Source organism: Cyprinus carpio, chromosome B19 (genome assembly GCF_018340385.1).
Source record: "Cyprinus carpio isolate SPL01 chromosome B19, ASM1834038v1, whole genome shotgun sequence".
Classification (NCBI taxonomy): Eukaryota; Metazoa; Chordata; class Actinopteri; order Cypriniformes; family Cyprinidae; genus Cyprinus; species Cyprinus carpio.
In genome coordinates this window covers 18,967,463-18,994,585 of record NC_056615.1, presented here as the reverse complement: position 1 = coordinate 18,994,585, position 27,123 = coordinate 18,967,463, and the positions used below count along the sequence as shown (strand labels likewise).

At 38.5% G+C, this 27,123-nt stretch overlaps 1 protein-coding gene across 9 annotated transcripts in view; it reads left to right on the top strand.

Moving 5' to 3' along the window:
* The window catches only part of LOC109112330 (zinc finger protein 516-like), a 38,898-nt gene extending 12,044 nt beyond the window's left edge, over positions 1–26,854 (top strand). For 5 of the 9 annotated variants that reach the window (XM_042745695.1, XM_042745697.1, XM_042745696.1 and 2 more), the window contains 4 exons: positions 11,048–12,981; positions 15,704–16,939; positions 19,579–19,683; positions 24,683–26,854. In XM_042745695.1, the coding sequence (XP_042601629.1) occupies positions 11,274–12,981; positions 15,704–16,939; positions 19,579–19,683; positions 24,683–24,855 (3,222 nt within the window). In that variant the 5' untranslated portion in view covers positions 11,048–11,273 and the 3' untranslated portion in view covers positions 24,856–26,854. Of the gene's footprint in view, positions 1–11,047; positions 12,982–15,703; positions 16,940–19,578; positions 19,684–23,393; positions 23,458–23,867; positions 23,984–24,682 lie in introns of all 9 variants that reach the window. The other 4 variants (XM_042745700.1, XM_042745701.1, XM_042745702.1 and 1 more) reach the window with 4 other exon arrangements.
* Positions 26,855–27,123: the final 269 nt, after the last annotated feature.

The window sequence follows — 27,123 nt, the reverse complement described above, 5'->3', positions numbered from 1 at the left end:
TAATACATGTAAATATTTTTAAAATATATACTGTATGTGTGTATTTATATATACATAATATACACAAAACACATTATGCAAACAAAAACCTTTATTTTGTATGCGATTAATCGTTTGACTGTGTGTGTGTGTGTATATATATATATGTATATATATATACACACACACACTTAAAATATAAATTATACGTCTAATTATTTTATTATAACTTAAATTGTAAATGTTGTAAATTGTATTAAATATAATATTTAAGTTTAATTTTAGGGTTCAAATATGATACAGTAACATTAAAAATTTAACTTATGATTGTATCCCGTCAGTGAGTTTATAAAACCGCTTGTAAAACTGCTTTAGGCACTGTTTAATAAAACCAGGCTACAGAGGTACTTGCCTATTCATTTACAGCTGATCAGTAACACTGAATGTATTGCTGCTGATTTCTCACAGATTGTGTTGTATTCTTGTCAGCAAGAGTGAAAAACTAAATCTTTTCTCTGGAGGGTGTGAGCTGGGCGTCCTCTCTGCCGATCCATCAAAATTCCAGCTATTGTTGCGCTCCAGTGGTTGCTCTATAAACAGGAAGTGAGACCTCTCATCAGAGCAGAGGCTTCCTGTTGTAATGACACCTCACATACATACACATGTTCTTATACTCTCTGGTTACTTATATACACACACATACACACACACACACACCAGCCTTCTCCTCCCACCACCTCACACACACATACCAGATGGGAGATGGGTGTGACGGGGGAGTTTCATTAAAAAGAGACAGATCTTCTCTTACCAGAACAGGAACACGCAAAAGAAGAACAGAAAAGAGGGAGGGAAAGAGAGCGATCGAGATGGCTTTCATGGTGTTAGATTACCTGTCCTTCTCTGAACTAACCAGAGTGAGAGAAACCAGACGTTTTAAGAAACTTGAGCTTGTTCAGAGACTGAGACGATGACCTTAAAGCTTAGATTCATATTCTTTAATGTATTAAGCCCCTGATGCATAACATCAATACTGTAATTAATAATAAAAAAATATTTACTTCCAAACAATCTTAGTGGAAAATAAATATACTTAAATGTATTTGAAATAAATTTATTTCATGCCAAGTATACTACAAATACGTTTTCATATGTATGTACTTCATAAAATACACTGCAACTGTACTTTTAGTATACTAAACTGGTATACTTATAGTCTGCTTAATTGGAAAAACTAATTTAATGCACTTTAATTGTGCGAAAGTAGTGCTGAACTCCAATTAAAGATACACTTAGTATATATGATTGTGCTAAAGTGGAACTATTGCAAGTATATTTCGGGTTGTGATATTTTGCATTTAAAGACCGATATCATTCAAAGATCATATACAATCCTTATCAAAAGTGACATTAAAACACATTTTAGACTTAATGTTTAGAAATGTGCATTGTGCACAAGTAGTACGCCAAAAAAAAGTTTAATTATACTTTCTATATCAGTAAGTCTCGAGTTACCTGTCAGTAAATATTTTAATAGATTTGAACTGTACTTAGTATGGAAAAATATATATATTTTAAATATTACTACTTTTTGATAAACATCAAAAATAAGCATAACATTTTGTGTGTGTGTATGTGTGTGTGAGAGAGAGAGAGACAGTAAGATCACACCCTGAATGCTTAAAAATGGCTTTTGAATAATCTGTTGGGCATCATGCTACAGGGGTTTAAGATTTAATGCACTTATTTTTGAAATCCAGTCCCTGAAAATGAAAAAAATTCAAGATCTGCTCCAGGAATTCCCTTTGCTAATGTAAACATCACTCTATTGCTCTATTTTTAACAAACCTCCAACTCTATTTCAGCTACAGACTGAATAAAACCTCAAACCATGTTCTAATACTTTTCTAAGCACTCGTACAATTTTGACCATATAGAAAGAGTAACCAGCATTATATCTAGATAGCAGAATACCATAGACTTCGGTGAGGGTTCCTTTGATTTGGATGAGTAAGCAAGTACCAACAAAACTGTACAGTGGCTTTTCGCCTGCACAGGCAAGCACTAACTCTTTTCTTCAGAAAATTTAAAAATGTATTTACATTAATCTTTAAATACTTGCCACTTCTCATGGTTCTGGTATAATAACTCTCACCCTGCAAATACTGTTTATCGCAGTGTGAACTCAACATTAATAAATAAACAGCTGGAGAGACAATACTTTGAAGGCCATGAGAGACATCTGGCTGCCCTCTAACTGAGCGACCGTGATCACGTCTCTCGCCAAGGACGCAGATATACTTACGGAGACCAGACGGTTCTGGGGAAGAGTGTCCCACTTGGGCTGCCATCAAGGTCAATAAAGCATACAGGCAGTGGAGGGATGAGCTGTGCTGTTTGAAAGTGCATATAACATAAGAATTGGTCAAATGTTGTTATGTTATAGCTTGGACGCTTTCAACCGTTTTTTGACAGTTACATGAGTAAATAAAAAAAATATATCCCTTTAAGAAAATTATTTTTGCTGTTCACTGCATTTTTATTAGAACTCTGCCAAATTTGGGTCAAATCTACGAGCAGCTCATCTGGTGCAGATCTGGCAACCCAAAGCCAGGCACTTAACCCCGAGTTGCCCCAGGGGGCTACCAAAGCCCCTATAGTCAACAATCGCTCACCCTCCGGCTATAAACCCAATGAAGAGGTTTAGGCTGCTCTGTGCCATAACATATGCTAGACGTAAAGATGAAACATTGAAATGGTTTACAGAGCTTTGAGATGAACTCAAAGAATGACCCACATTTGCAACCACATTTTTTTCATTTTACCTTCATTTGTTGAGAAAGTGTGCACAAAAAAGAAGGGGAGTGAGAGACAAAAAAGAGAGCGAGAAAGAGAGTCTGAGCTGGCCTTACCATGATAATCTAATCCCTGTTCAGAGAGCTTTTTTTAGAGAGCAAGTTAATGCCTTCAGATTATAGTTCAGCTGTAGACCACGCCAACCACACAAGTGTATCTGCAAGCCACTTACCGTCACTCTAATCAATTCTACAGTTACCCAAAGAAAAAAATGTCTAAAGGGTTTTTACTCAATTAAAACTAAACCCATAAAATAAACTTGAAACGTGTTACTTAAAATAAAACAAATAAGAAAATAACTATTTTAAAAAACGCTTATTTTATTTCAGCATCATTTCTCATTTTCATTTAGTTTAACTTGATGCACTAAAATAAATAAAACTATAACTAACATAAAAATGTATAAATACTATAAAACAAAATCATAAAAATTATTATCTTTACAAAAACTTACGTTGAAACAGAACATTTAAAAATAAAAACTAACTTAAACCATTTATAAAATCTATAATAGTATCTCAGTGTTATGTGACTGAAGCACTATATTCCAAGCCTTCTAAAGCTATACAGTAGTTTTGTGTGGGAAACACATTGAGTCAGTGATTTTAACTCTGGAACCTGATTAGTTTGCTTCATGAACAAATCATTAAGACCAGTTTGGACTGGATCAACTGATTCATTGATGCTGATTCAAAAGAATGATTTGTCCACAAATAAGGCATCGCTGCTTCTAAATTTCAGATGGTTACTTCCACACTCTGTGACTTCAGAAGATGTGGATTATGGTTCATAAGTCATATAGACATAATTTGTGGTGTATCTTTGACACTTGGAAGCTTGATTGTATCGTTGTTTTAAACTATCAAGTCATAACAGATTGCATTCAAATCATATAGACCAGATCTTTGTCTGTTTGAGTGTGTATGTGTGTGTTTCTTTGATGAGCTGTGTGGCTGCATAGGTGTTATGTCATACTGCCATCAGTAGTGCTGCAGAGGCTCGGCCTGATATTACATAAGCATTACTGCTGGTGTCCCTCTCTCATCTCTCTATCACTGCAATCACACACACACACACATACACACACACACACACACAAAGAAATACATCCACACTTGCATGCTTTGGCTTGCACCCAAAAAACACACATATATGCCCACCTGTGGACACCTCTAGAAATACTTTCCTTTTATCCCAAAAACATTTATATGGCAATTTACAATTTTGACAGATCTGCATGAATTATGTACACTGTAATGTTATAGAGTGACTTCATAAGTGTCACTTTGATATACACAAAAATAAATTATATTCTTAATCAGTATCTTTGTTTAAAAAAGGTCAAGCTGAATAATAAAATTACATTAGTACACTGGTGCTCAACTGGTGCTCCACGTAAAAAGGCCTTTTCACGCTGAACACAAAAATTTGGTGCGATGACACTTTTGAATTTAAACGATGATTGCTATGGGGCTATTCACACCAGGCACAATTATTCGTGGGTTGAAAAAGCAAGTTTTTTTTTTTTTTGTCCTGTGAGTCTTTTTTCTTTTTTTTTTTTACATGATGGTATCCTCATGAAATTAAGAATTTATTAACAATTTCTTGAAATGCAGCTTGCTATTTTTTATAGTGAGCACTCACTTTATTTTGTGTAATTATTTATTTGGTTGTTTGGTTATTTATTTGTTATTTTTCCACTGTTTCTGTTTTCTGTTAATTCAGGGTTGTGGAACAGGGTGGGGAAAGGAAATTTTAATTTTTTGTCTAAACATGTTTGAAAAATTAATAAATAAAGTGCAAAAAAAAAGAATTTATTACATCATTAAATACTAAGAAAAGTAAATAAAATGTGAGGTTATCTGAATTAACTTACATTCATTAAAAGAAAACAAAAATCTTTGGAATTGCATTTTAAAATATCTTACTTGATGATTATTTGACTTGAGTATAAGGGGGTTGGGGTCCCCCTTGGTCTGTTCGCCCAAACTCTGCACCAGTTGCTCCGGCCAAAGTATATCCCTATATATAGTTTTAAGGATGTTTTTAGATATTTTAACAACAAAAAATATGCCAAATATTAATATAGATTAAGAATAGCTTTAATTATTACAAAATTCTGCTGACCAAAAGGTCTGCACCTTTTAATAACACAATTTAATAACAATTTTAAGGTTGCTGCTAATCAGAAAGTGTCACATTTGTTGTATCGAACCTAGTTTTCAATTTATATCATCATTCAGGATTTCCTGATTCTTTGCTCAGACATCAAGCACGCTAGCAGGAAAATAATCCCTCTCTTTATTGCTTGTGTAACCATGTTCTGGCTTTAGGGAGTGGCGTACTGTAGCGACGGCGCTGGGAGGTCTCGCATGTCTGCAATCTCTACTGGAGAAACGCTGCTCTCATAATACTGATGTCCAACCAGTCTGAGGCCATTATCATTCCATTATACAGTTATGAGCTATGAATTCTGACTGAGCTTGGACAAAACTACTGCTTTGTAAAGAAGTCACTGCAGCAGTGTAATCTTATTAGTAGATGAGCATCACAAGTCAGTAACACACACATTGTGCTGCACTGTTGGTTTGTAGTGTAAGATCGACATCAGCAGTGCCATTGTAGTCCGTTTCAAAGCATACAGCCCCTCTTGCTCAGCCTCTTGTGGTATTTTAGGATTTATCAAACACACACACACTGACATGCAACATGTTTGTTTGGCACGGATGCAACAATTAACATATGTGCACAGTGCACACACATACTAGCACACACACATATAGGATTTTGGCTCACGGTTTACGATTCAAGCCAGGGCGTGTTAGAAAAACCATATGTGTCAGGGACTTGTTTAGCTCTGTCTTTCACATGAGGATATGCACACTTTTTCTCTTTCTCTCCCACACACACTGGCTCAGAGCAGAGGAGTAGTGTCCAGAGCATGGGGCGTTTGTGCTGAGCTGGACTAGCCGTCAGGTTGAATAAGCGAGCAGACAGTTGATTCGCTATAGCCATTCATCAGCCAGAGAAAAGAGAGGAGGGGAAAGAATGGAGCTCTCGCTCAGGGCTGTCTCTCTCAGATACGGGCCCGTGTATGTGCTGCTGTTTCTTTCCACAGAAAGCTGGCCGTCTTTGTGTGTTTTTATGTTTTTACAGGCACATGTGTTGTTGCTTGCATGTCGGTGGCGTGTGAACAGCGGATCCTGATTTAAATGTGCTCTTAAGGATTTGATTTCACTTTTGTGAAGAAATTCCTCAAGCATATGGCTGCTTATCAATCATTGATCATTTAATTATGATTTATTTACTTCAGCAGTAATAAAAAGTACAGTACTAATAAGGATAGATAACATTTACATTAAGCATATTTGTTTAACTGTATACTGTAGAATTGCTTAAGGTAGCAAAGAATATGCTTAATGTGGTAACATTAAATTAATTGTTTTTATTTAAAGTAAAATAGTAAAAAGTAAGATTCATTTACACTATTGTTCAAAAGTTTGGGGTCAGCAATTTTTTTAAATATATTTTTTAAAGATATTAAATACTTTAAACAGCAAGAATGCCCTAAAAGTGACAGTAAAGACATTTAATGTTACAAAAGATGTCTATTTTAAACAAATGTTGTTGTTTTTTTACTTTCTATTCATCAAAGAATCGTGATTAAAAATGTATCACGGTTTCCGCCAAAATATTAAGCAACACAAATGTTTTCAACATTAATAATAATAAAAACAGTTTCTTGAGCAAATCAGAATGATTTCTGAAGGATCATATATAATTTATATATAAACTGTACATGTATAAAACATCTCCCAATTTTTTTTTTTTTTTTTTTGTTAAAAACATTGTGCCATATTTTTAATGGAATAGAAACAGAAATGTTATAGTAATCACTACAACAGCATGACAAAAATACAAACACCTTAAAAGCACCATAAAAGTGGTTTGTATAAATAATGCGCTATATTCTAAGTCTAGACGTGAACTTTGAAAATCTGCGAAAAATTACTTTAAATTTAGATTTTTGGAGTTTGACCATCCCCTCGTCACCATACACTGTCATAGTGTACATTGTATACTCCACAGTGGAAAAAGAGCATAAGGATTTGAAACCGTGATGAGTTAGGGTGACTAAATAATGACAATTTTTGAGTGAACTGTGCCTTTAAGACAACTGAATCACTAACTGTTTATAAGGTGCTTGCTTTGTACAGTGTATATACTGGCAAAAGTGTATAAGGAATGACAGGTAAGAGTTGAGGCAGGGGCAGTCTCAGCCTCAGACGTCACGCCCATGGACTGCTGGCTGAACGTCTGATGCATATGGCACACAAAAGTGGAAACATTTCAGGAGTTCAAAGTCTTCATCAGATTGGTTGAATTGTATAGGATTTCCTGGAGACGTGTGTGTCGCGTTTTTTAATGTTCCACCTGGAAACAAAGATACCTTGGCGCCAAACCCCCTCACGAAAGAAGAAAGCCGTGGTGTTTACATATATGACGACGAGCCCTTATCAGGATCAACTAAACGCTGGATTTTCAAAAGTATGTGAAATATTCAAAATTGGCAGCATAGAATCTTTCAAATACGTCCGAGAGTTTTACACACTGGTCTATTATCGTGGCAGCATTTCCACGACCCGAAACGTGACGCTGAACACAACAAACTGTGATTGATTGTTTGACATGTCGGTCAAATGGCCTCATGGGCAGGCCTTTGCCAATAAAAGCTGCCATGGATTCCAGACCTTCAGCCATCAGTCTTAAGGTCTGGCTACACGAGACTAAGGCAGGGGTAACAGCCACAGATGTGTCAGAGGAAGGTTCCTCAGGAATCTCAAATGAACGGTGGCTGTATCCCATCTGTAGAAACCACTAGAATCACAAACACCCAATCATAACCACTGTCAGTGACCATAACTAGTGGACAAGGATGAAGTCTCTATAGGGGAAGCATATTTTTGAAGATCTTGAGTTGTAAATCTTGTTTTATGCATATGTAACGTGGACAGGCTACAGTTAAGTAGTGTTCATTTCACAAACACTGCAGAACAAAGGAGCCCTTCACCCTGTGCAAGCTGTATCACTAAGCTTTACATTTCAGCTGAATAGAAAGGTCTGTGCCCGTTCTTCTTTGTTTTTTTTTTGTATTATGACATCTTTTGTAATATTACTCATTACACAAACTTTAACTTTGCTAGATGTGACATTTCGTGTAGCATGTCCAACCAAGCCTGTTTCTTCTTGGCTCCTCTTGTTTCAAACCTGGGGGAATCACATCTCTGGAACACAGCAGAATATTTTCTGTAATTCAGCATGACAACGTTAGCCTCAGCACCTGCTATCGTGCTCACAATCATAAACTTGCGCCAGGGCCCCCCTTTTATTTCAGCCATAATCAGCAGTTGAGGGTACCAGGCAGGATCTACTCCAAAATGGGACCAGGAGGGACTTCCTTTTGTCTTGTCCAACCAGACATGCTTCAGACAGGCCTCTAGCGTAGGATGGACCCCTGCATCCAACAATGGCCGTGTTGGACTCCCCGCAGCTCAGAGGAGGTATAGACATGAGCTATTGTGACAGTTTTGGTGCGAGAGGCACAATACAATTGTAGTTTGGGGGGATTTGAGATCCACCAAATTGTTAGAAAAGCCATAGAGACAATATGGAGTTTTGCAAAAATGATGGATAACAATTGAGTTTCATCATTGGTAATTGTGATTTTGAATAAAAACAAGATACCATTTTTGCATTAAGTGGAAATCAAAAACTGAAGTTAATTTGTATCAAAGTTTTGTCTTGCTTTATTTTGCTTGTTTTAGGACAAATATGCATCAAAAATCGCATTGGTTGCAGTCAAACAAGTGATAAATCTGCCGTCCATCACATAACACTGAGTACAAAAGACAATCAAGCTCTTCTATCTTCTCTTGTCAGTACTGATGCCTGTTAGTGGTTTGGTTACCGTCTCTGTGTATTTGGATAAAATGTACAATTTGGTTTAGGATTTGAGTGCACACACACGTACTGGCACACATGCGTACTGACACACACACACACACACACACACACACACACACACACAGAACTCAATTTGAAAAATGCACTGATCCTGCATTGACGGAGCTACAAGATGAGATGAACTGTCTGGGGATAAGTAGGTCAGCAGAGCTGAGGTAAGCCCTCCGAGAACAGCCATGTTTTAATAATAACCCCACTGCTGACGTGTGTATATGCATGTATGTGTGTTTGTGTAGTGTGTGTCCTTACACATCTCCCAAACCTCTTGGTGTCATAGTTACGGCGATTTAATGCTCAGCTCATTGGTTTGCCAAACAGCAAAACACTATTCATTATCGGCTCAGCATGTTCAGTTCTGTTATTATGCGGTTAAGCACCTCATCCATTCCATTGTCATAGAGGCTACACTGTTTACACGCTACCCAACATACAAAATCAAATAATCAAAGGTAATAAACTAGATAAGTAGGTAAGCATTGGATATAAGTCGAGATAAATGGATGATGGGACCTCAAGGAAAACTTCCAATTTCCTAAACATCTCCTCTTTAAATTTCTTACCTGGCATTTTATAGCACAGCAAGTTAACTTACCGTAAAAGATGAACTGTGGAGAGGTGAGTGCTTTTTGTGCGTTAGAATGTGTTTGTGTGAGGGGGATGTGGGGCCAGTGGTGAAATGTAGTTTGTATATAATGGATTATTGATTGTTGGGAGAGAGAGAGGACCGGCCCTCAGGGTTCATCCCAACTGGCCCCTCTCTTGCCCAACACTGAATAGTCTCTTTATGCCTCAGCAGACACAAGCACACACACACACGCACGCACGCACACAATGAATTTAGGCTTGTGAGCAGACAGCCACTGTTCATACTGACTACGAGAGGGGACTAACTGAGACTTACTGTTGTCCTTCAGGGAAAGATTCACACAAACCCACACAGATGGGCTGAAATATAAAGTGGATGGGGGCAAGTTGTCACACATACCTTAAAAAAAAAAAAACTGGAATATTCCCAGTTATTGCCCAGAAAAAAAAAAGATACAGCTCTCTGAACATGTTGACCTTAATAGTTGGGCATGTTGTCACACTCTTTGGGGTTACAATGGGAACCAGCCACTAAACTGCCTATTATAAGAATTTTAGTTAAATTTAATTCACTTCTTTAAAGAGTAATCAATAATTATAAAATTCAAACCATTGTTTTGGTCTGAACATATTTTAATATAACAAACTGTATACATTTGTAACATTTAAATTCAAAATATATTTTTAAGAGTATTAAACACATTTGTGTAACTGGACTTTTGACTAAAAACCCTAATATTACTGAGATATTACCTCTTATTACACTATTTAGACCCAGTCTCTACTGTGATGTAGTGTGTGTGTGTATTTTAACTACATTAACCAATTGCAAAAACTAGATTAACAGATATGCTAACACACAGGCTGCACATTATAATAAACATTCAGTCAGCATAAGCATTTTTGAAGAATGCAAAAAAGGTTTGCTATGTTTAGATTTGATAGAAAACAGAATGGCAGGAAATCCTGATTCTGGACTGGGGTGTGTATGTTTTTGTGGATTTACAACAATTATTACCCTTCTTGTTCTAATATTGAGCAGTGTATTTACTGTATCTGCGTTTACAGTCTTGTTAGAATAATCCGAAAGCATGTTGGATAAGTTAGTGTGTTTATGCAGTACTTAAAGCTGTGCCATTTCCTCTGACTCTTAAATGAGGACATCAGCAGTCTCTCGCTCTATCTCTTTGTCCCTCTCCCACTCACTTGTAAATGGTGCAGAACATAAAACCCAATGTACTATGTCCTCTGTATTCAGCTATGCAGTATGGATTCTGCCTTAAATGAAAAGTTTTGACTGAACAAAAGACTGTCAGATGGCATTATATAAAAGGACTCTGTTAGCTGGGGGTTGTCTCAAACACTGGGCCCAAGTTTTTTTCCATGTAACAGTTTTGTATCTCTACCCCTTTTGTGTATAGCACTTGCTTCATAATAGCAATTTGTAACAAGACTTTTACAAAAAATAAAAAATATGCATAGTGCCTTCCTTTTACCAATAACGGCTAGTTTATTGCCATGGACTAATGGATTAATGAATAACTTTTATTTACTCATTTGCAAGTCTTGTTCTCTACTTTGTTCTGTTTCTATTTACTTTCAGGTGACCAGAATGAAGCAAACCCTCAGCTTGTAAGATGATTCATAGGAGAAAAAACTCCAGACATATTCCAGACAAAAGAAACACTGTCAAGACAGAATTACCAACAAGGACACATTTGACAAAGAGAACTCTTACCCAAACCGAATGACTACAGGCGAGACAGACTTAATAGGATCTATTAATTTGGACAACAGATAGCAGCATAGTGGAATATTCAAGCCTTGAGATGGAGGTGGAACGGCCGGACATTGTAGAGGAAGAGTCCTTCTCCAAGGGTGGCCAAGATAACCCTGATGGCAAGAAGAGCAGGGGTCACACTTGTGAACTCTGTGGAAGAAGTTTTCCTTTCCTCAGCTCCTTGTCCCAGCACATGAGAAAGCACACTGGGGAGAAACCATACAAGTGCCCTCACTGTGAGCACCGCTCAGCCCAGAAGGGTAGCTTAAAAGCCCACATGCGCAGCCACAAACTGGACAATCTCAGCCAGAGCACTGGTGGTGAGGAGGAAGATGTGGACGAGGAAGGGGAAAAGGAAGGAGGGGTGCCAGAAGATCAAGGTGGTTGCTCCAGTCCGACTGAGAGTACCTCGGCCTGCAACAAGGTTGTGAACGGTGAGGAGTCTACCAAAATGAGGAAGAAAGGTGGGAAGAAGGAAAGAACCTCTAATGAGAATTGCAAACAGTCAGTGCAGTGCTCTCTGTGCAGGAAAAGATTGTCCAGTCAGGAAGAGCTTGAACAGCATATGCAGGAGCTTCACAAGTTCTTCCGATGTGAACTGTGCCCTTATGAGACTTTGCAGGAGGACCAACTGCAAGCTCATGTTGAGAAGGTACATCCTATCGAGGAGGAATCGATCACCAAAGATGTCTCTATCAGCGAGGAAGCTGATGGTAAAGGCGAGTTCCCATGTGAACAATGTGACCAGGTGTTCACACAAGCCTGGTTTCTGAAAGCTCACAGGAAAAAGCATCAGAACAGTCTGGATCATGGGTGTCGGATCTGCGGACGCCGCTTTCGTGAGCCCTGGTTTCTTCGTAGCCACATGAAGACCCACAACACCAAGGTAAAACCAAAGAGTGACACCTACCTTCCGGCTACTGTCAATGAGGTGGCCCAGGACGAGTCCAACTTGGTGAACGAAGTGTGTCTGTATGAACTCTGTGCCAAGTGTGGTAACTTCTTCCACAACCGCAAGAGCTTGCTGTTGCATGAACAGGTCCACAGAAATGTTGAGCGGCCTCCTAACAATACTTTTTGCAGTGATAAGGACTTCACATCTGTCACTAAGACAAGCTTCTTGGAATGCCTAAACTTGAAACCAGCAGGAAATGGAGAGAGCCCCGTTGAGGTAACTCTAGGGAAAAGAATCCCAGAGCTTGATCCAATAAGTAGCTACCAGTCTTGGCAACTGGCCACCAGAGGCAAAATGGTGGAGGCATCTGAGAAGAGTCTGGGTTGGGAAGAGAGGTTAGCCGATGCAGATGTAGCATACGACAGGGAAAAGGGCGAGTATGTCTTGCTCAGACAGGACAAGCGGAAGAAGTCACTTGATTCAATGGCGAGTATCCCAACCAAGAAACGGAGAGGGGCTGGGACCCAGGGCTCCAATACAGATCACCACGGCAATGAAGAAAGGAATGGCCAGGTCTCGACAGGTGAGCGAAGCCCAGAGAATCTGAGTGACACTGAGTACCGCCCTACTTCTCGCTCTAGCCGTAAGAATTCCAGGAAAACCTCAGAGTGCTTGGAGTGTGGAAAGGGCTTCCGCACACAGCAACAGATGGTGATCCACATGCTCATCAGACATGGTGGCTTGGGTGAAACCATTGGTGGAAATGGACTGTTCCGTAAAGCTGAGTCAAGCCCATCTAAAGCAGGTGAATCAGCAGGACTCTTCAGGGATCAAAAACAAACAGGGTTCTTTGGGGACACAGGTAAGGGCATTGTCTAAATTTGGGAATTCAAAGCAAGCTCAAAGTTTAAGCATAATCTCAGGAAAGTGTTCTTAATGTTATTAACCTCATGATGGCATATCATAACCTCTGTTCGCAATACCACTCACAGTTTGTAAACAACAAACAGTATTATTCATGCAATGCTGTGCAGATGCTTAACCTCTGGCATAGTTTTTGCTTTCATGTTGAACAGCTAATGTTTAAATTCACTGAAAAGAATGTAATTTTATTTGAATCTATATGCTACTATAAATGTACTTTACTGCAGAGATTTCCGTGTTTATCCCTATTCAACACCTGCCTACAGTACCATTTACAAGTGAACATACAGACCTTGATTAGTTGACTCAGGTGTGTTCGATTATAGTTCAAATTAATTTTATTCATGCTGAATTAGCTATGCGACTATGCTCCAAAAAATATGTAAACTTCGTAACAGGTAACTGGTACCTGATTGGAAAATATGCTACGATGATTAACTAATTAAATTTACCACAACATTTATAAAAAATTTTTTTAGAAATTTAATTAGAGCTTTTATTTTTGTTGTTATTAATCCTACTCTTGTAGATGTACCTTCCTGTGGAGTTCTAATTAAACGCACTTGAACCAGCAAATCAAGTTTTTGGGTTTACTCGATCATTACTGGAAGGTGTGGTAGACTAAAGGCAGATATCCAGGAATAGAATATGAGAATGGCTGGTTTAACAGATACAGTATGATATACTGTTTCTGAAGCTAAACTTACGGAGGACAGAGACACCTTGTGGACAAATGCTGCAGCATTTGACATGTAAAGTTGTATTGTAGTGTTTGTGCATAGCTTAAATCTTTAATATGTATTTGATTTTATTATGGCATTTGTTCATTTGGTTGTTTGATTAGTGGAAGTATGGTCCTTGCTTGATTTTCATTTGTAGTAGCCATTTTATTTTTATGCCTCTAAGCTTAAAGCAAAATTACACTTGTTGAAAAGGACCATGACATTTAATTCAGTTCCAATTACCAGTCTATGGATTTGGGTTAATTTTTTTGTTTGTTTGTTTGTTTTTTTTTAGTCTCAGTATCACTTGTTAATACCTCATACATTTGTTTTCTGTCATCTGATACCATAAAAAAAAATCAGGTTACAGCCTGTATTAGCTCTTTGAAGCATGTTTTTAATAATCAAGGTGCAAAAGCAGGCTTTGAATTGTTAAATCTTTTGCTTGTGGCTGGAGCTGTCCAGGCCTCTTTGCACGATGCTATTTCTGGACTTCCTGTCTCCGGAAGACAAGCGCTAAAGATTTGTTTCTTTTTTTCCACTTTCCCCATCTAAGTGCAGACCTTTGGTTAAAAAGGTCTTAGGTTAAAAAGAGTTGCAAAAATGCCCCAATAGAGCACTGAATCTGTCCTGATAATTCCTGTCATATTTAGTGGAATCTTGGGGTGCTATATTTATCGTCTAAAAAGACTTGTAGATCTGATAAAATTGCCCTTAATTACTACAAAATTAATTTAAAAAATGCCTTAAACAAAAGATGCCCTCTTAGGGATTGACACAGATGAAATGTTTCAGAACAGATGTTTCATTGTGTAAGAGTTGAAACAGATGTCCACTCACTACTGATATTTTCATGTAGGAGTGAAAACTGTATAATGCTCTTCTACACTACTTATCTCCTCTAAGAGATTCATAATAAGACCAAATAATTCTTAGAAAATGATAGTTCCTCTTGTAGGTTTTCTGCTGAAGGACAGAAAGAATGTAGGGAAGCAGACGTTTAAGTTTGTGTAAAGTTTATCTCAGAGGACCCCCCCCCCCCCGAATTGGCTCAAAAATAACCTCAGAGAGGTTGGAATGAAGGCTGCACAGCAGCTAGTGTAAGCCACCAAATGCAATCCAGATGGCTTGAGAGAGAGAGAATAGAAATAGAGAGAGCTACTGAGAGATTGCAGACATGTTAAATGTAAACAAACATCTTGCTGACAGATGAGAAGAGGTAGTCCTAGGCAAAGTTCCCAGGCCCAGTAGTCTGTTGCTCCATTGTACTACTGTTAAACAAACTGTGTGATTATCCTACCACTGTTAAAGTTTTTGACCTTATGTTAACTGTGCAGATGATCATTTGTAAGTGTTATACAATGCTATAGAGAGTTTTTAAATGTTGCTTATTAAATGTTGTATTATTTTAAACAAGTAAATTGGATATGCTGTAGTTACATCAACATATATTTGTTTCATCATGTTTATAGATTGATTTGGTGCTCAAGAAACATTTCCAAGTATTATCAATGTTGAAAAGTTGATAATACATTTAGCTGCTTAATATTTTAATGGAAACCTCAAATTTGTCTGGATTCTTTGGTGAATAGAACACCTAAATATATATTTTAAATTGGAATATTTTCTTACATCTTTTAAAACTCCCTTTATTGTTTCTTTTGATCAATTTAATGCATACTTGCTGAATAAAAATACTTGCTCTTGTCTCTTTAAATCAATTTTCTGTCATTAAAGTAATCTAAAACTCCTGTACAGTATTAGTACATGTACTGAAGTAAAATGAATAGTTATGTGTTGCCATCTTGTGGTGAAACTCCAAAACTGTTTTGAATTCTAGTGTTCATGTGGATTCAGTGTTGTTCTGATGGCTGGCTTTTGTTCAGAACATGTTGTTATTATGTAGTTACAAATCCATATTTGTTGTTTTCATTACAGATAAAAAGCCATATACCTGTGAGCACTGTGACTTTTGCACCTCAGAGCCCTCGGCCATTGCTACCCATGCCCAAACACATCATTTGGCAATCAGGAACTGGGGCCAGAAGAGTGATGCCTTAACCAGCTCACTCAGCCAAAGCCAACCTCACCAAACCAACCACAAAGGCTTCCCAAGGCTGAGAAATGCCCTGCTGCAGCAGCCCTACTGGCCCTACACTAGCTCAACTCACCTGGAGGGGGCAGCACTGAGCGATGCCTCGTCAAAGGCAGAGGAGGAAAACAACAAGGGGTTGGAAGAAAGTAGCACCATGGATAAAGCAGGTGCTAATCTGCTTAATCTCTCCATGGAGGTGGATGACAAAAAAGAAGAGGTTTCTTCCATGTTATCGAAAAGTTTGGTTCAACACCAGTGTCCTTATTGCTCCTATGCAACACTCTATCCAGAAGTTCTCTGGATCCACCAACGAATTGCACATAAAGTTGACAGCACTACGTTGGTGCCTAAGTGGGCCCCGAGAAACGGCCTCAAGGGGCCCAAATCACTTCTCGATTTCAAGAGACGCACCGGTCCACCTCCGTTTCTGGAGGGTAAGGACTGCCCCTCTCTGCCGCAGATGAGAACTTCTCGAACGAGTCCACCTGATTGCAACCCTGGAGGGATGAAGAAATCAAAACCTCCGACAACTAGTTTAGAGTCCAGCTCTTCGCAAAGCAAGAGCTGGCACACAGCCACAGCACCGGGGGCATCATCTCACTCGTCCAAACACAAGACCAGCAAGTCCAGGACAGATGAGTTGGCAGGCAGTAAACAGAAAGCAGACGTCCATCAAAACAGTTCCTCGCGGCCTAAGGCAAGTCCTCAGAAGACTGGAAACCCAAAGACAGGAAGCAGAGTGATGGAGAGTAGTCTGCTACCTCAAGAGGGACTTCATTTTATGCTCTCTAGCAAACACAAACTCTCAGATCAGAGGAGCTCCAAAGCACATGCTCCTCAGACCCCCGACAGGTCTGATTCTCAAGCTCAGAATACACCATCCATTAATGGGTACGACCCCTGGAGCAGACTTGGCTTGAGTGGCCCGTCCTCTCACTCCCAGTCCAAGAGACATTCGATAGCCGATGGTCCAGAACCTGTGACAGACATCCTGAGTTTCTTGAAGAACTGCAGTCCTCATGATCTAGCTGCTCTCTACCATCACTGGGGCTTTAACAGCACCATGGCAGAGCAAGCAGGTAAGAGGGTAAAATTCTGCATTGACATTCATAACCAGAATTATGAGATGCTGATTTTTATTGTTTTTTTTTTTTGTTTTTTTTTGTTTTTCCAACAAGTTTAGCCCCAAAAGTATTTGGACAGAAACCTTCAAAAATGTAAGATTTTCATCAATCAATCAATAGCATTTTTTGGTGAAATCTTTTGATTTGTAAAGGCGTTTGATATGATATTATCAATTATGCATTGATGAAACATTAGGCAAGTGAATAGGGATTTGTGTGTCCAAATACTTTTTGGGATCCCCCTATGATTTATTTTGAGCCTAATTTATTTTTCTGAAACTGATTACTGAACTGGTATAAAGAAATCATATTAATTAGATTTGTAGTTGGTTAGTGTACACTGGACTTCCATATTCTCCTGTACGTTTGTGATTATGACTCTTGAAATATTAAATAAGGCAAGATGCAGATGTCCATTTATTAAGCCAAATACCAAATTAAGTCAAACTGTGCAAATACCATTTGCATACCTCAGTCAACAACAGATACAGAAACCTTCAAATGGAACTGTGAATGCACATTTAATCATTTACAGAAATATTGGATGATAAAAAATAAATAAATAAATCTCAAGTGATTAGTGATAGCATTTAGTGATATCCAATACTGATATCTAGAGAACAGGAGGGCCTATAATGTGTGTGTGTGTGTGTGTGTGTGTGTGTGTGTGTGTGTGTGTATATATATATATATATATATATATATATATATATATATATATATATATATATATATATATATATATATATATATATATATATATATATATATATATATATAAAGCTGTTGCCAAAGCTTGTAGCATCAGATGTTTGTGAGGTCAAGGGATAAAATATATTGATATTGATAACAGAGGTTGTTTTTTTTTGGTATCTATCAGTATTAGATATTTATTTGTGTATGCTCATTTTCCCATTTGTCAGCTTTGCTGCCATCTAACACTCACCTCAAGTTAATCTTAAATAACACTAATAATTTAATAACGCTGTTTATAGGGATCTTTTCAAATATCAGAATGACTTAATTTTTCAAAATGTTGTAAAGCCTAAATTCACTTGTAGCATGAAAATGAATTGATTTTAGTTTTGAAGTCTTTTATTTTTATTTGATTTGACAAATTTATTCAAGCAGAATTAATCGGTTTATCGGTAGTTAGAATTTCACCAGTAACACTAACTTTACAGCTCATTTGTAGAAACAAACAGGTAAAGATTGACATGCTGGGAAATGGTTGTCAGGTCACAGTACTTGAATTATTCAGCGAAGGCACATTAACTACATTTACTCCTGAGCTGAAATGACAAATGAGAACAGTGAGGGCTAAAATGGCACGTAGCACCCCACACATACACACACCGTCGTGCCAGCATGCACATACTCAAAGGTTAATGGAACTATTGAGTAATCTCTTCATCATCGTGTAACCTACGAAAGTGTGTAAAAACATTTCAGACAGCTATTGCTGAGAGGCATTGCGAGCTTTAAACATCAGGCTCGTAACGGCACGCCGGGCGCTCTCCGAGGGGTTACAGTGCCTCGATGCCACAAATATGCAAAACAGCACACTCAACGAGTGAATGAACGAAAGAGCAAGAGGAGTCAAATTAAGCCACCAGCTGCTTTGAAAAATATTTTCAAATGCTTTTTTTCCATTCCACTTCATTTAAGGACATTTTGCCAGGCGGTGGTCCAGTTGGCCGGCATCAGTGAGCGTAGTTCTGCAGAAAGACAGTGGAAATTTCTGTCAACTGTCTGGCCTGATATCATCAGCGCTCTCTTTAGCCCTTTGAGTCACATACAATAAAGTGACCTTTCCAATATTAGACTTTCCTTTTGTTTGTGCTGTCCGCTGCTTTTCCCGTTGCGTCTCTCTGGTATGGTAATAACTCATGGACTCATGTTTACTAAACGTAGCCTTGCTTACTACTGCCACCAACACTTTCAGTCACAGCTTGCGCTACAACAAAGCGGGGCCTGAGGGCTCAGAGCAGGTAGGACCACCAGTGCCAGGTGACAGACAGGAGCCAAAGGGACAGCATTTCAGCTCGTGCTCTTAAAGCACCCTAAGGGGAAACGAGATGCTGGGTGCTTCAGGTTCCACATCCGTTCCTGTTACTTCAGCGAGTCCTTCATCGACGCTCACGTGTCCGAGCGATTCCCCCCGCGCGGACGAGGGCTGACATAGCTAGAGCGATGGGCAGGAAAAGAGCAGCGAGAAAGAGAGGGAAGGAGACAAGGAGAGAGGGAGGAAGGGGAAAGCAGCACACCTGACATGTGACATGGTAGCGCAGATGGGGGCACATCACAGGGCAAGGCTTTTAATTCACAGTAATTTATGCGGTCACATGGGCCTGTGTTCATGTCAGGCTGTCGGAGATGCTCTTGTGATGCGGCGTGACAGCTCCTCATCCAGGCCCTGAAGGTAGCCTCCCATAATGACACATAAAACATACTAATGATGCTTCCTCTCTCTGTCTCTCTGTCTCTCTCTCTCTCCGTCTCGTAACCACTCTTTCTGTTCCATGTAAGTTCGCCTACATGTTTTTCCTATTCATATTCATTTCTCTTTCTCTGTTTGTGTGTGTGAACTGTAGGGTTGGCGAGGTCAGGGTCTCAGCAGGGGGAGTATGTGTGTCCAGTGTGCAGGAAGAGCTTCAACCAGCCCAGCCATTACCGCACACATATGAGATCACACACAGGTGAGAAACACACACTAGAAACAAACATTGTGGAGCCCTGCATTTCAGCCCTGCCCCTCTTTTTTTACGCCCCTCGGGACGGGCTTCGGGCCAATTTTCACATAATAGTTCAGATGCGGGCTGGGCCCTGTGCCTGTTTAAGGCTTCTTCTTATTTTTATATTTTAGACATCCATCAATTAGTGATTAAAAAATTGCTATGCTGGTGGAAACAACATCAAACCGTGCTACCACAACTGTCAAGAGTGGCTCGATGGTGTTTAGTGTCCAGCAGCAGCAGCATGCATGCCGTCAGTGCAGCTGAACAGTTCTGCGTTCAAATGCACGCAAAAGCCTTAAGCTTGCCGCAAAGCATCAGCAAAAGTAATTACCGTAAATGTGTCAGGGGAAAAGAGGAAGGTGATATTTGAATTATTTAATAATAAATAGTGTTTTCTGAGTCTATGTCGTAAGGATGAAGTTGCCCATCCCACTTGCCACCTCTTCATTAGACATGCCTTTAGAGAGAACTGCATCCTTACGGATTATGAATATAATGAAAGATTTTTTTGTAATTTTTTTTTTCGTTAAGTAGTAATTTAAAGCTTTCTATAGATATATTTAACATGTCTGTGAGGCATCTATTCACTGAGTTTCGGTTCATTTTTGTGAAGCGCTTTTTTTTGAGGCGATACTGTTGAAGGCGAGTCGTTGTTTCTTTTTTTTTTTTTTTATTTTATAAGGTTTTGTTTTTTTTTTGATTTTGTGAGTATAAAAGTAGACCATTTACAGTTACGAATTATGTATTACTCTTACCTTTATGAGCAAAAATGACGACCTATTCACTAAAAAAAATGCAAGCGATCACGCTGGTGCCTCCATATCCTGCAAAGTGCGTTTCATTTATCTAGGTTTAACATTTAAACATTGTTATTTGCTTGAACTGTTTTATATCTATAGATTTTTGAGGCAAGTCGTGATGATTTGAGAAGGCTAAATTGATCAAACATAGGCTCACTTTCTGCCGCTGGCCACTTGGTCGTTACTTTAAAAAACAAAAACTTATATTTAACAAACATTGCTCCAAACTTAATAAAAAATATAATCACTTTGCCATTACATACAAAACTAAACTATTTTTATAGCTAGAAAATTAGTATAAGCTGGTTTGGGAGAAAGGGGAAAAAAAGACGGGCTCAAGTCAGACTCGGGCCGGTAATTCTGATAAGCCACTGGCCGGGCTAGGGTCTGAGCATCTCGGGCCAGGGCCGGGCTAGGGCCTAAATTTGAGGCCCGTGGAGGGCATCTAAGAAACATACACACCAGCGCTGGACAACAATTAACTGAATCTACTAACTGAACTTTTTTTTCATACACATTTTTTTTCTTTAATTTCACATTATCATTGCAAATGTAATGAAAATTATATAAAAATTATAAGATAATATAATTCATCCTGGTTTTGATGTCACATTATAAATACCATGGTAAATATATTAAATATAATTTCTATAAATATATCGTCATAACATACTATACTTTATCCAGTAATTTGCAGTATACTGCAAGTGCGTTTAATGTCACATTATATCCGTTTTTATCATTTTTATGTTATCATTTTATTTTATCCTTGTACAGTAAATATAATTACAACAATAAGTAAACTTAAAAGATACTTTATGCAATACGTTACAGTGTTCTGCAATAAAATCATTAAAAATATATTTTAAATTGTTTATAAAAAGTTAAATATTCACAGATACACCAAAAATGTATATAGTCATGCTGGATAAGAAGCTGCTAAATGATTCCTATATGTGACCCAGTGCCACAAAACCAGTCTTAAGTCACTGGCGTATATTTTAACAATAGCCGAAAAAACATTGTATGGGTCAAAATTATCGATTTTTGTTTTATGCCAAAAATCATTAGGATATTAAGTAAAGATCATGTTCCATAAGGATATTTTGTAAATTTCCTACCGTAAATTTATCAAAGCTTCATTTTTGATTAGTAATATGCATTGTTAAGAATTCATTCGGACAACTTCAAAGGCGATTTTCTCAATATTTCGATTTTTTTTGCACCCTCAGATTCCAAATTTTTAAATAGTTGTATCTCGGCCAAATATTGTCCGATCCTAATAAAACATACATCAATGGAAAGCTTATTTATTCAGCTTTCAGAATATGTATAAATCTCTATTTTGAAAAATTTACACTTAAGACTGGTTTTGTGGTCCAAGGTCACATATATACTCATCAAATATTAATTCATATATATATTTTTAATGTACATGCAAGTGTATGTATAACGAGCAATCTCTCTCTGTCCTTGGACGAGACTCTTTCTTTTTTTTTCCGCCGCAAACATATTTGCGTGTGACTCTGACCTGTGAAAATTGTATACATTATTAATCAGATGTCACTTATGGAGCTGTAATTGTGCATGCTAATAAGCTCAGCAGTCACCAGTCCAGTATTATATACATCAAATGCTCACTGAGAAAAAGTGACAGTTTGCCCTTGTCTTCTCATCCAACCACACACACACACACACACACACACATACACACACACACCTACTCAATCAGAAGTCTTCATTTCATCACAGATAAGATTATATCCATCATTCATGTTTAACAACAAACTTTCATACAACATACTAAATCTGTGTTCCATTTTATGTTTGCATTATTTAGATATGATATGATAGAAGAAAAAAAAATGAAGTGAGTATTTACTAAATTTATTTCCTGGTTACAGGGGGGAAGTGCTACTGCATGTCATTAGCATGCACCATAGCAGCTTTTTAATAATATAAAGAGGTCATGTACCATTCACAGTAGGCCAAATGAATAGGATTTCCTCCACTCTTTTAAACAGGGCGCACTTAGCCACTCAGATTATGACTAGGACTTGAGTATTTTATTTTTTTTTAAGAGTGTGTGAAGGTTGCGCATGTTAGCCAGACTGATCCCCAGTGACAGAGGCCAAATGCTACATTTTACGGAGCTCCCTCTCTCTACGCACATAGACTTACAATCAACGTCATCAGTGATTGCTCTCTTCAGTGTGAGCTTCCAAATGAAGCGGGGCAGGGGCCCCCGGCCTCCATTAGCATGCACACTAACTCTGTGTGTCACTTTAAATTGGTAGTTTCAGTTCACTGTCTGCTGCGGCCACGCTAACTGGTGATGCTAATTCAAGGCCTTTACGGCTAATGCTAGATGAGTGGGTGGATTCTGGGTTTGCACCTTAGCGCCTTTAAAATGGATTCCTCCAATACTTCCTTTGAAAGTGACCAAGAAAGCAGAAACATCATTAAAGTCAACCTGAAATGCATTAGCAACCTATTTTATTTCTGTAATATGATGCAAGTCCCAATGAAAAAAGATATTCAATTAGATAATGTAATAATTTAATCATTTTTATTAGCCCAGTTGATTGGCCTTTATTTCATGTGGCTGTAGGGAAAAATAAGAGGGCTTGGTGCAGAAATGTATTATATTTTGAAGTGATGTGCACCAAGGGGGCATTCATAAATAGGCCAGGAATTTGTGATTCAAAAGTTAATGGGGTAAATTTTGATTTCATGTTGATTTAAAAGTTTAATTTTTACTAGAATTATCTTTGTACCCTGCTGGGTAACCATACAAGGAAACAAGTTCCAATTTTTGCAACATTATAAACTTGATTACCTCTGTTTAACCCGGCCACCTTGCTCCCACAGTGATGTTTGAGTCCAATGGACTCATGGGAACTGGAGTCCATCCTCTACAGAAGCCCCCAAACAAGTATGTTTCACTTTTCGTTTGGTAGTTTGCATTATTTGTGTGTATCTTGTGTTGTTGTTTTTTTTCTGTCCTGTCAGTCATTTCTTCATCTTTCTTCATTCTGTGATACACAGTTTCTACCTGCTACCATTGTTACAGCACAGAAAGTTCTAGAAATAAACCAACACTAGGGGATCAAATGGATTGCTTCCCGCCTTAACAAATGGAGATGCGCATTGCTGCAGCGGGGAGGCCCATCCTTAATGAATTACCCCCTTTGCATGTGTTGCATATTACAAATGGCAAAAGCAGGCCGAGAGTAAAGGTCAAATTAAATTTGTGCCGCACTCTCTGTGATGTTCTGACAATAACCTTTAATGTAATTTGGTGGGTTCTGTTTTGGATCGGGGTTTCACTTTCTACTCCTCTAGGGAACCACGGTGCCCCTGGATGAGCTCTTACTGTGCCGCAGACCTTATCAGGCAGCCAGCGCAACCCAGACTAAGATAGTCCTGATTAATTGTGTCTGTCTTCATTTTTTTATGAGGTATGATTTATGATAATACCTCTCTTTCAGCCCCTCGGAATGACAATTATTTCCTAGTGGATAATTCATTCATTTTTCAAAAATATTAATATGGAGAAATTGAATGGCAGACTCATTTGTTTTGCTCAGGTGTGGGGGGATATTTTTACGCGATTGCATGAGGACAGCGTTGTACATCAGTCTAATTAAACGCTGAAACTGGGACTCTGACAATTATTCCAGTGTTGAGCCCCAAACAGACATGGGCAGAAGGAGAAACTAGGTCTGTGTGTGGTTGTCAAGTTCGCCTCTCTTCGCAAAACTTGATATGTCCAGACTTTCGACATCTACCGTCGGTGTGACGTCTTATTGCTCAGGGGAAGGCAGGCAGGCAGAGATTCCTGTGTCTGTGAGTTTGTGTGTTTGTACGAACAGCTGACAGAAACAGAAAACAAAAGGCTGACGTCCCCTCGGGGGGAACAGTCAACCGTCTCCATATGGCATGTCATAAGCCCATCAATCATGCCGCGGCCCCTCCCCCCACCTTCCCAACCTGCCTCTGTTCTTTCCTCTTGAAACGGGAAGGCAGCACTCTCATAGCCAGCCCTCCAACATCACTGCCACGTCACCTCTCTCTCCTCTCTGGTTCCAGCCTCAGCTCCGCTTTCACCTTGGGGTCCAGGCTCTGACCCCATCTTGTTTTTTGTGTGTCCGTTTCAGGTGAGCGACCTTTCCAGTGCCGGTACTGTCCTTACAGCGCCTCGCAGAAAGGTAACCTGAAGACCCATGTCCAGACTGTACACCGTCTAGCCTTCGACAATGCGCAGTACCCGGACAGGAGACTCCACCATGCCCCTACCAATGAACCCAGGGACCCTTCTGGATCTCACTGAGTATGCTCACCTCCTCACAACCAACTCAAGTGAGGGCTGAAATCTATAAAAGGTCCATCAAAAATACTTTGATGCACAAATTCGAGGCATTCGAGGAAGACTTAACATAATGTACGGCATTGGATTTGTTCGTGTTTTTAGTTTAGTTGGACTTTCCATGTTTCCTTTTTATTTTCACCTGACACAAAGCTCTAGACTGAACTGAAAGGGGGGACACATGTTTACACCTCCCTTATCCAGAGACTTACGAAACACTTGAGGGCTAAAGCCTTGACAACATGAGGTCAGAGCTGATGGAGTAGAACCCAAGGACTTCAGCTGATCCCCTAAACTTGAAATGCTGCCTCCGAGTTCCCCGATTGACTAGTTGTTTAAAACAAAATAGCCTTAGTGCGCAACGAGTGTAGTTTGTGCGTGCGTGTGCGATTGTGTTTCCCACATTCTACTTCTCAGGACTTGAGTTAGACGCAATTCCAAAGCCTGCATTCATTCACACAATGTGTAACTGAACGCGAAGGAGACATGCAGTGTAATTCATTACTTAGTTTTGTTGAATATAAGCATATATATTTGGTTGAGTGTGTTTTGTCACTGGTTGGGCAACACTTGGCACTATCATCAAAATATGTCCTGAACACCTTTGTATTGTGTTAAACTTGGAATTTAAAGTATTTATGTAAGCACAGCTGTAATGTTCCATAAGTTTCCACTTGCGTCGAGTGTCATATTCACGAACCATCTCTCTGAAGAGTTTAAGGTATAGACACATGCCATATTTTGCATTAGTGTCATCTGATTGGTCCAACAAAGTCAGAAATATTATTTGTATCTGCGCTTACTTTTTTGATGTAGCCTACTCAAGTTTTAATGTGTTTCTCTTTTTTTCATCAAACATGGTTGCCTCAGTGGATTCTGAATAATTGAACCCCAAAAAAGAAAGACAGAAAACTTAATTCAATGGCGCATCAGGTCTCAAAGCCATGTTAAAATGCTCAAGTTTTTGATGAAGGATCTATTTTTATCTTAACATGCAGAGTTGCAAGTTGTCTGTGTAATCATTTAAATTATTGCATAATAGAGAGACTAGTAATTAGCGCAAGACTAGATTGGGGGGATTTAGTGTGTTTTATAATGTTACTTATAAAGCTTTAGAATGCCATATTTTTTAGAGGTTGAAAACGTAAAAGCAAAGAAATTCTTGGCCATATATTTCTATGAATGTTGTATATGGTAATTAGGTATTTATGGAGATAGTCCTGCACAGCGGTGTACGTTTAACTGCATTCAGATATGTACAACAGTCAAAAATGAACATTTATCTAGAGCATTTATATTGCCTAAATCCTTGTGTTGGAAACTAAGCCAAGAAAACTGATCCTACATTGTGAATTTTGTTTTAGAAGAACCTCCAGTGTGAATTTGTGTTGATGCTCAGCAGTCAAACTGAAACATGTTGCAGGTTCTAAGCAGCAGCAGTGACCCAGGGACTGAGAGTTATTGCAAACGTGGTCTTATCACTGCTGCCCTTGAGCAAGGCACTTAACCCTTGGTCGCTCTATAGGGACTCCATGTTCCTGCAATGGATGTCTTGGAATTGCATTGGATGAAATGTGACTGCTAATTGTAATTTACTAACAGCAAATCAACTTTTTAAATTTGTCCTAGGACACAAGAAACATGAATAGCTTTTCGTGTTAGCTTTTTAATGAATTTAAACCCCTAAGTACTAGAGCAGAAGACCTAAGAAAACTAAATAGCATGTTTTGATTTCATTTGCAATTGGATTGTTTTTCTTTCTTTATGTAACTATTAATTTTGTGGTTTGAATAGAAGTAGTAGTTGAATGTATTTTGTGTGGTTTAAAGTTTTTTCTTCCCTCCACATATATTTTGTTCAATGAAGTACACAAAACCTGTTGACTGTCATCCTCAGATCATCTCCAACTCATACATTGTCTATTGTTGAAGTTTTGAACCAATTAAATTAAACTTTACCTTTACCTTTGGTCTCAGTGGTATTAATGTTAGTACAAATGGTGCTAATATTGATTTTTTCCCAAACAGGGCTACAGAATGATTGCGATGTGGTTTAATTTGTAGACCAATCTGTTTTGTTTTTTTTCTAGGAATAATTCTTCATTTGCAAAAGTGTGTCCCGTTTGAAGCATGTGGCTCCTCTGCTGCTTTAAAGACTGATTATAGTAAGATTTAAAATCTTTCACGTTGTGAAATAACATTTAGTTGGTGAGTGGCTTACTGCCCTACTATA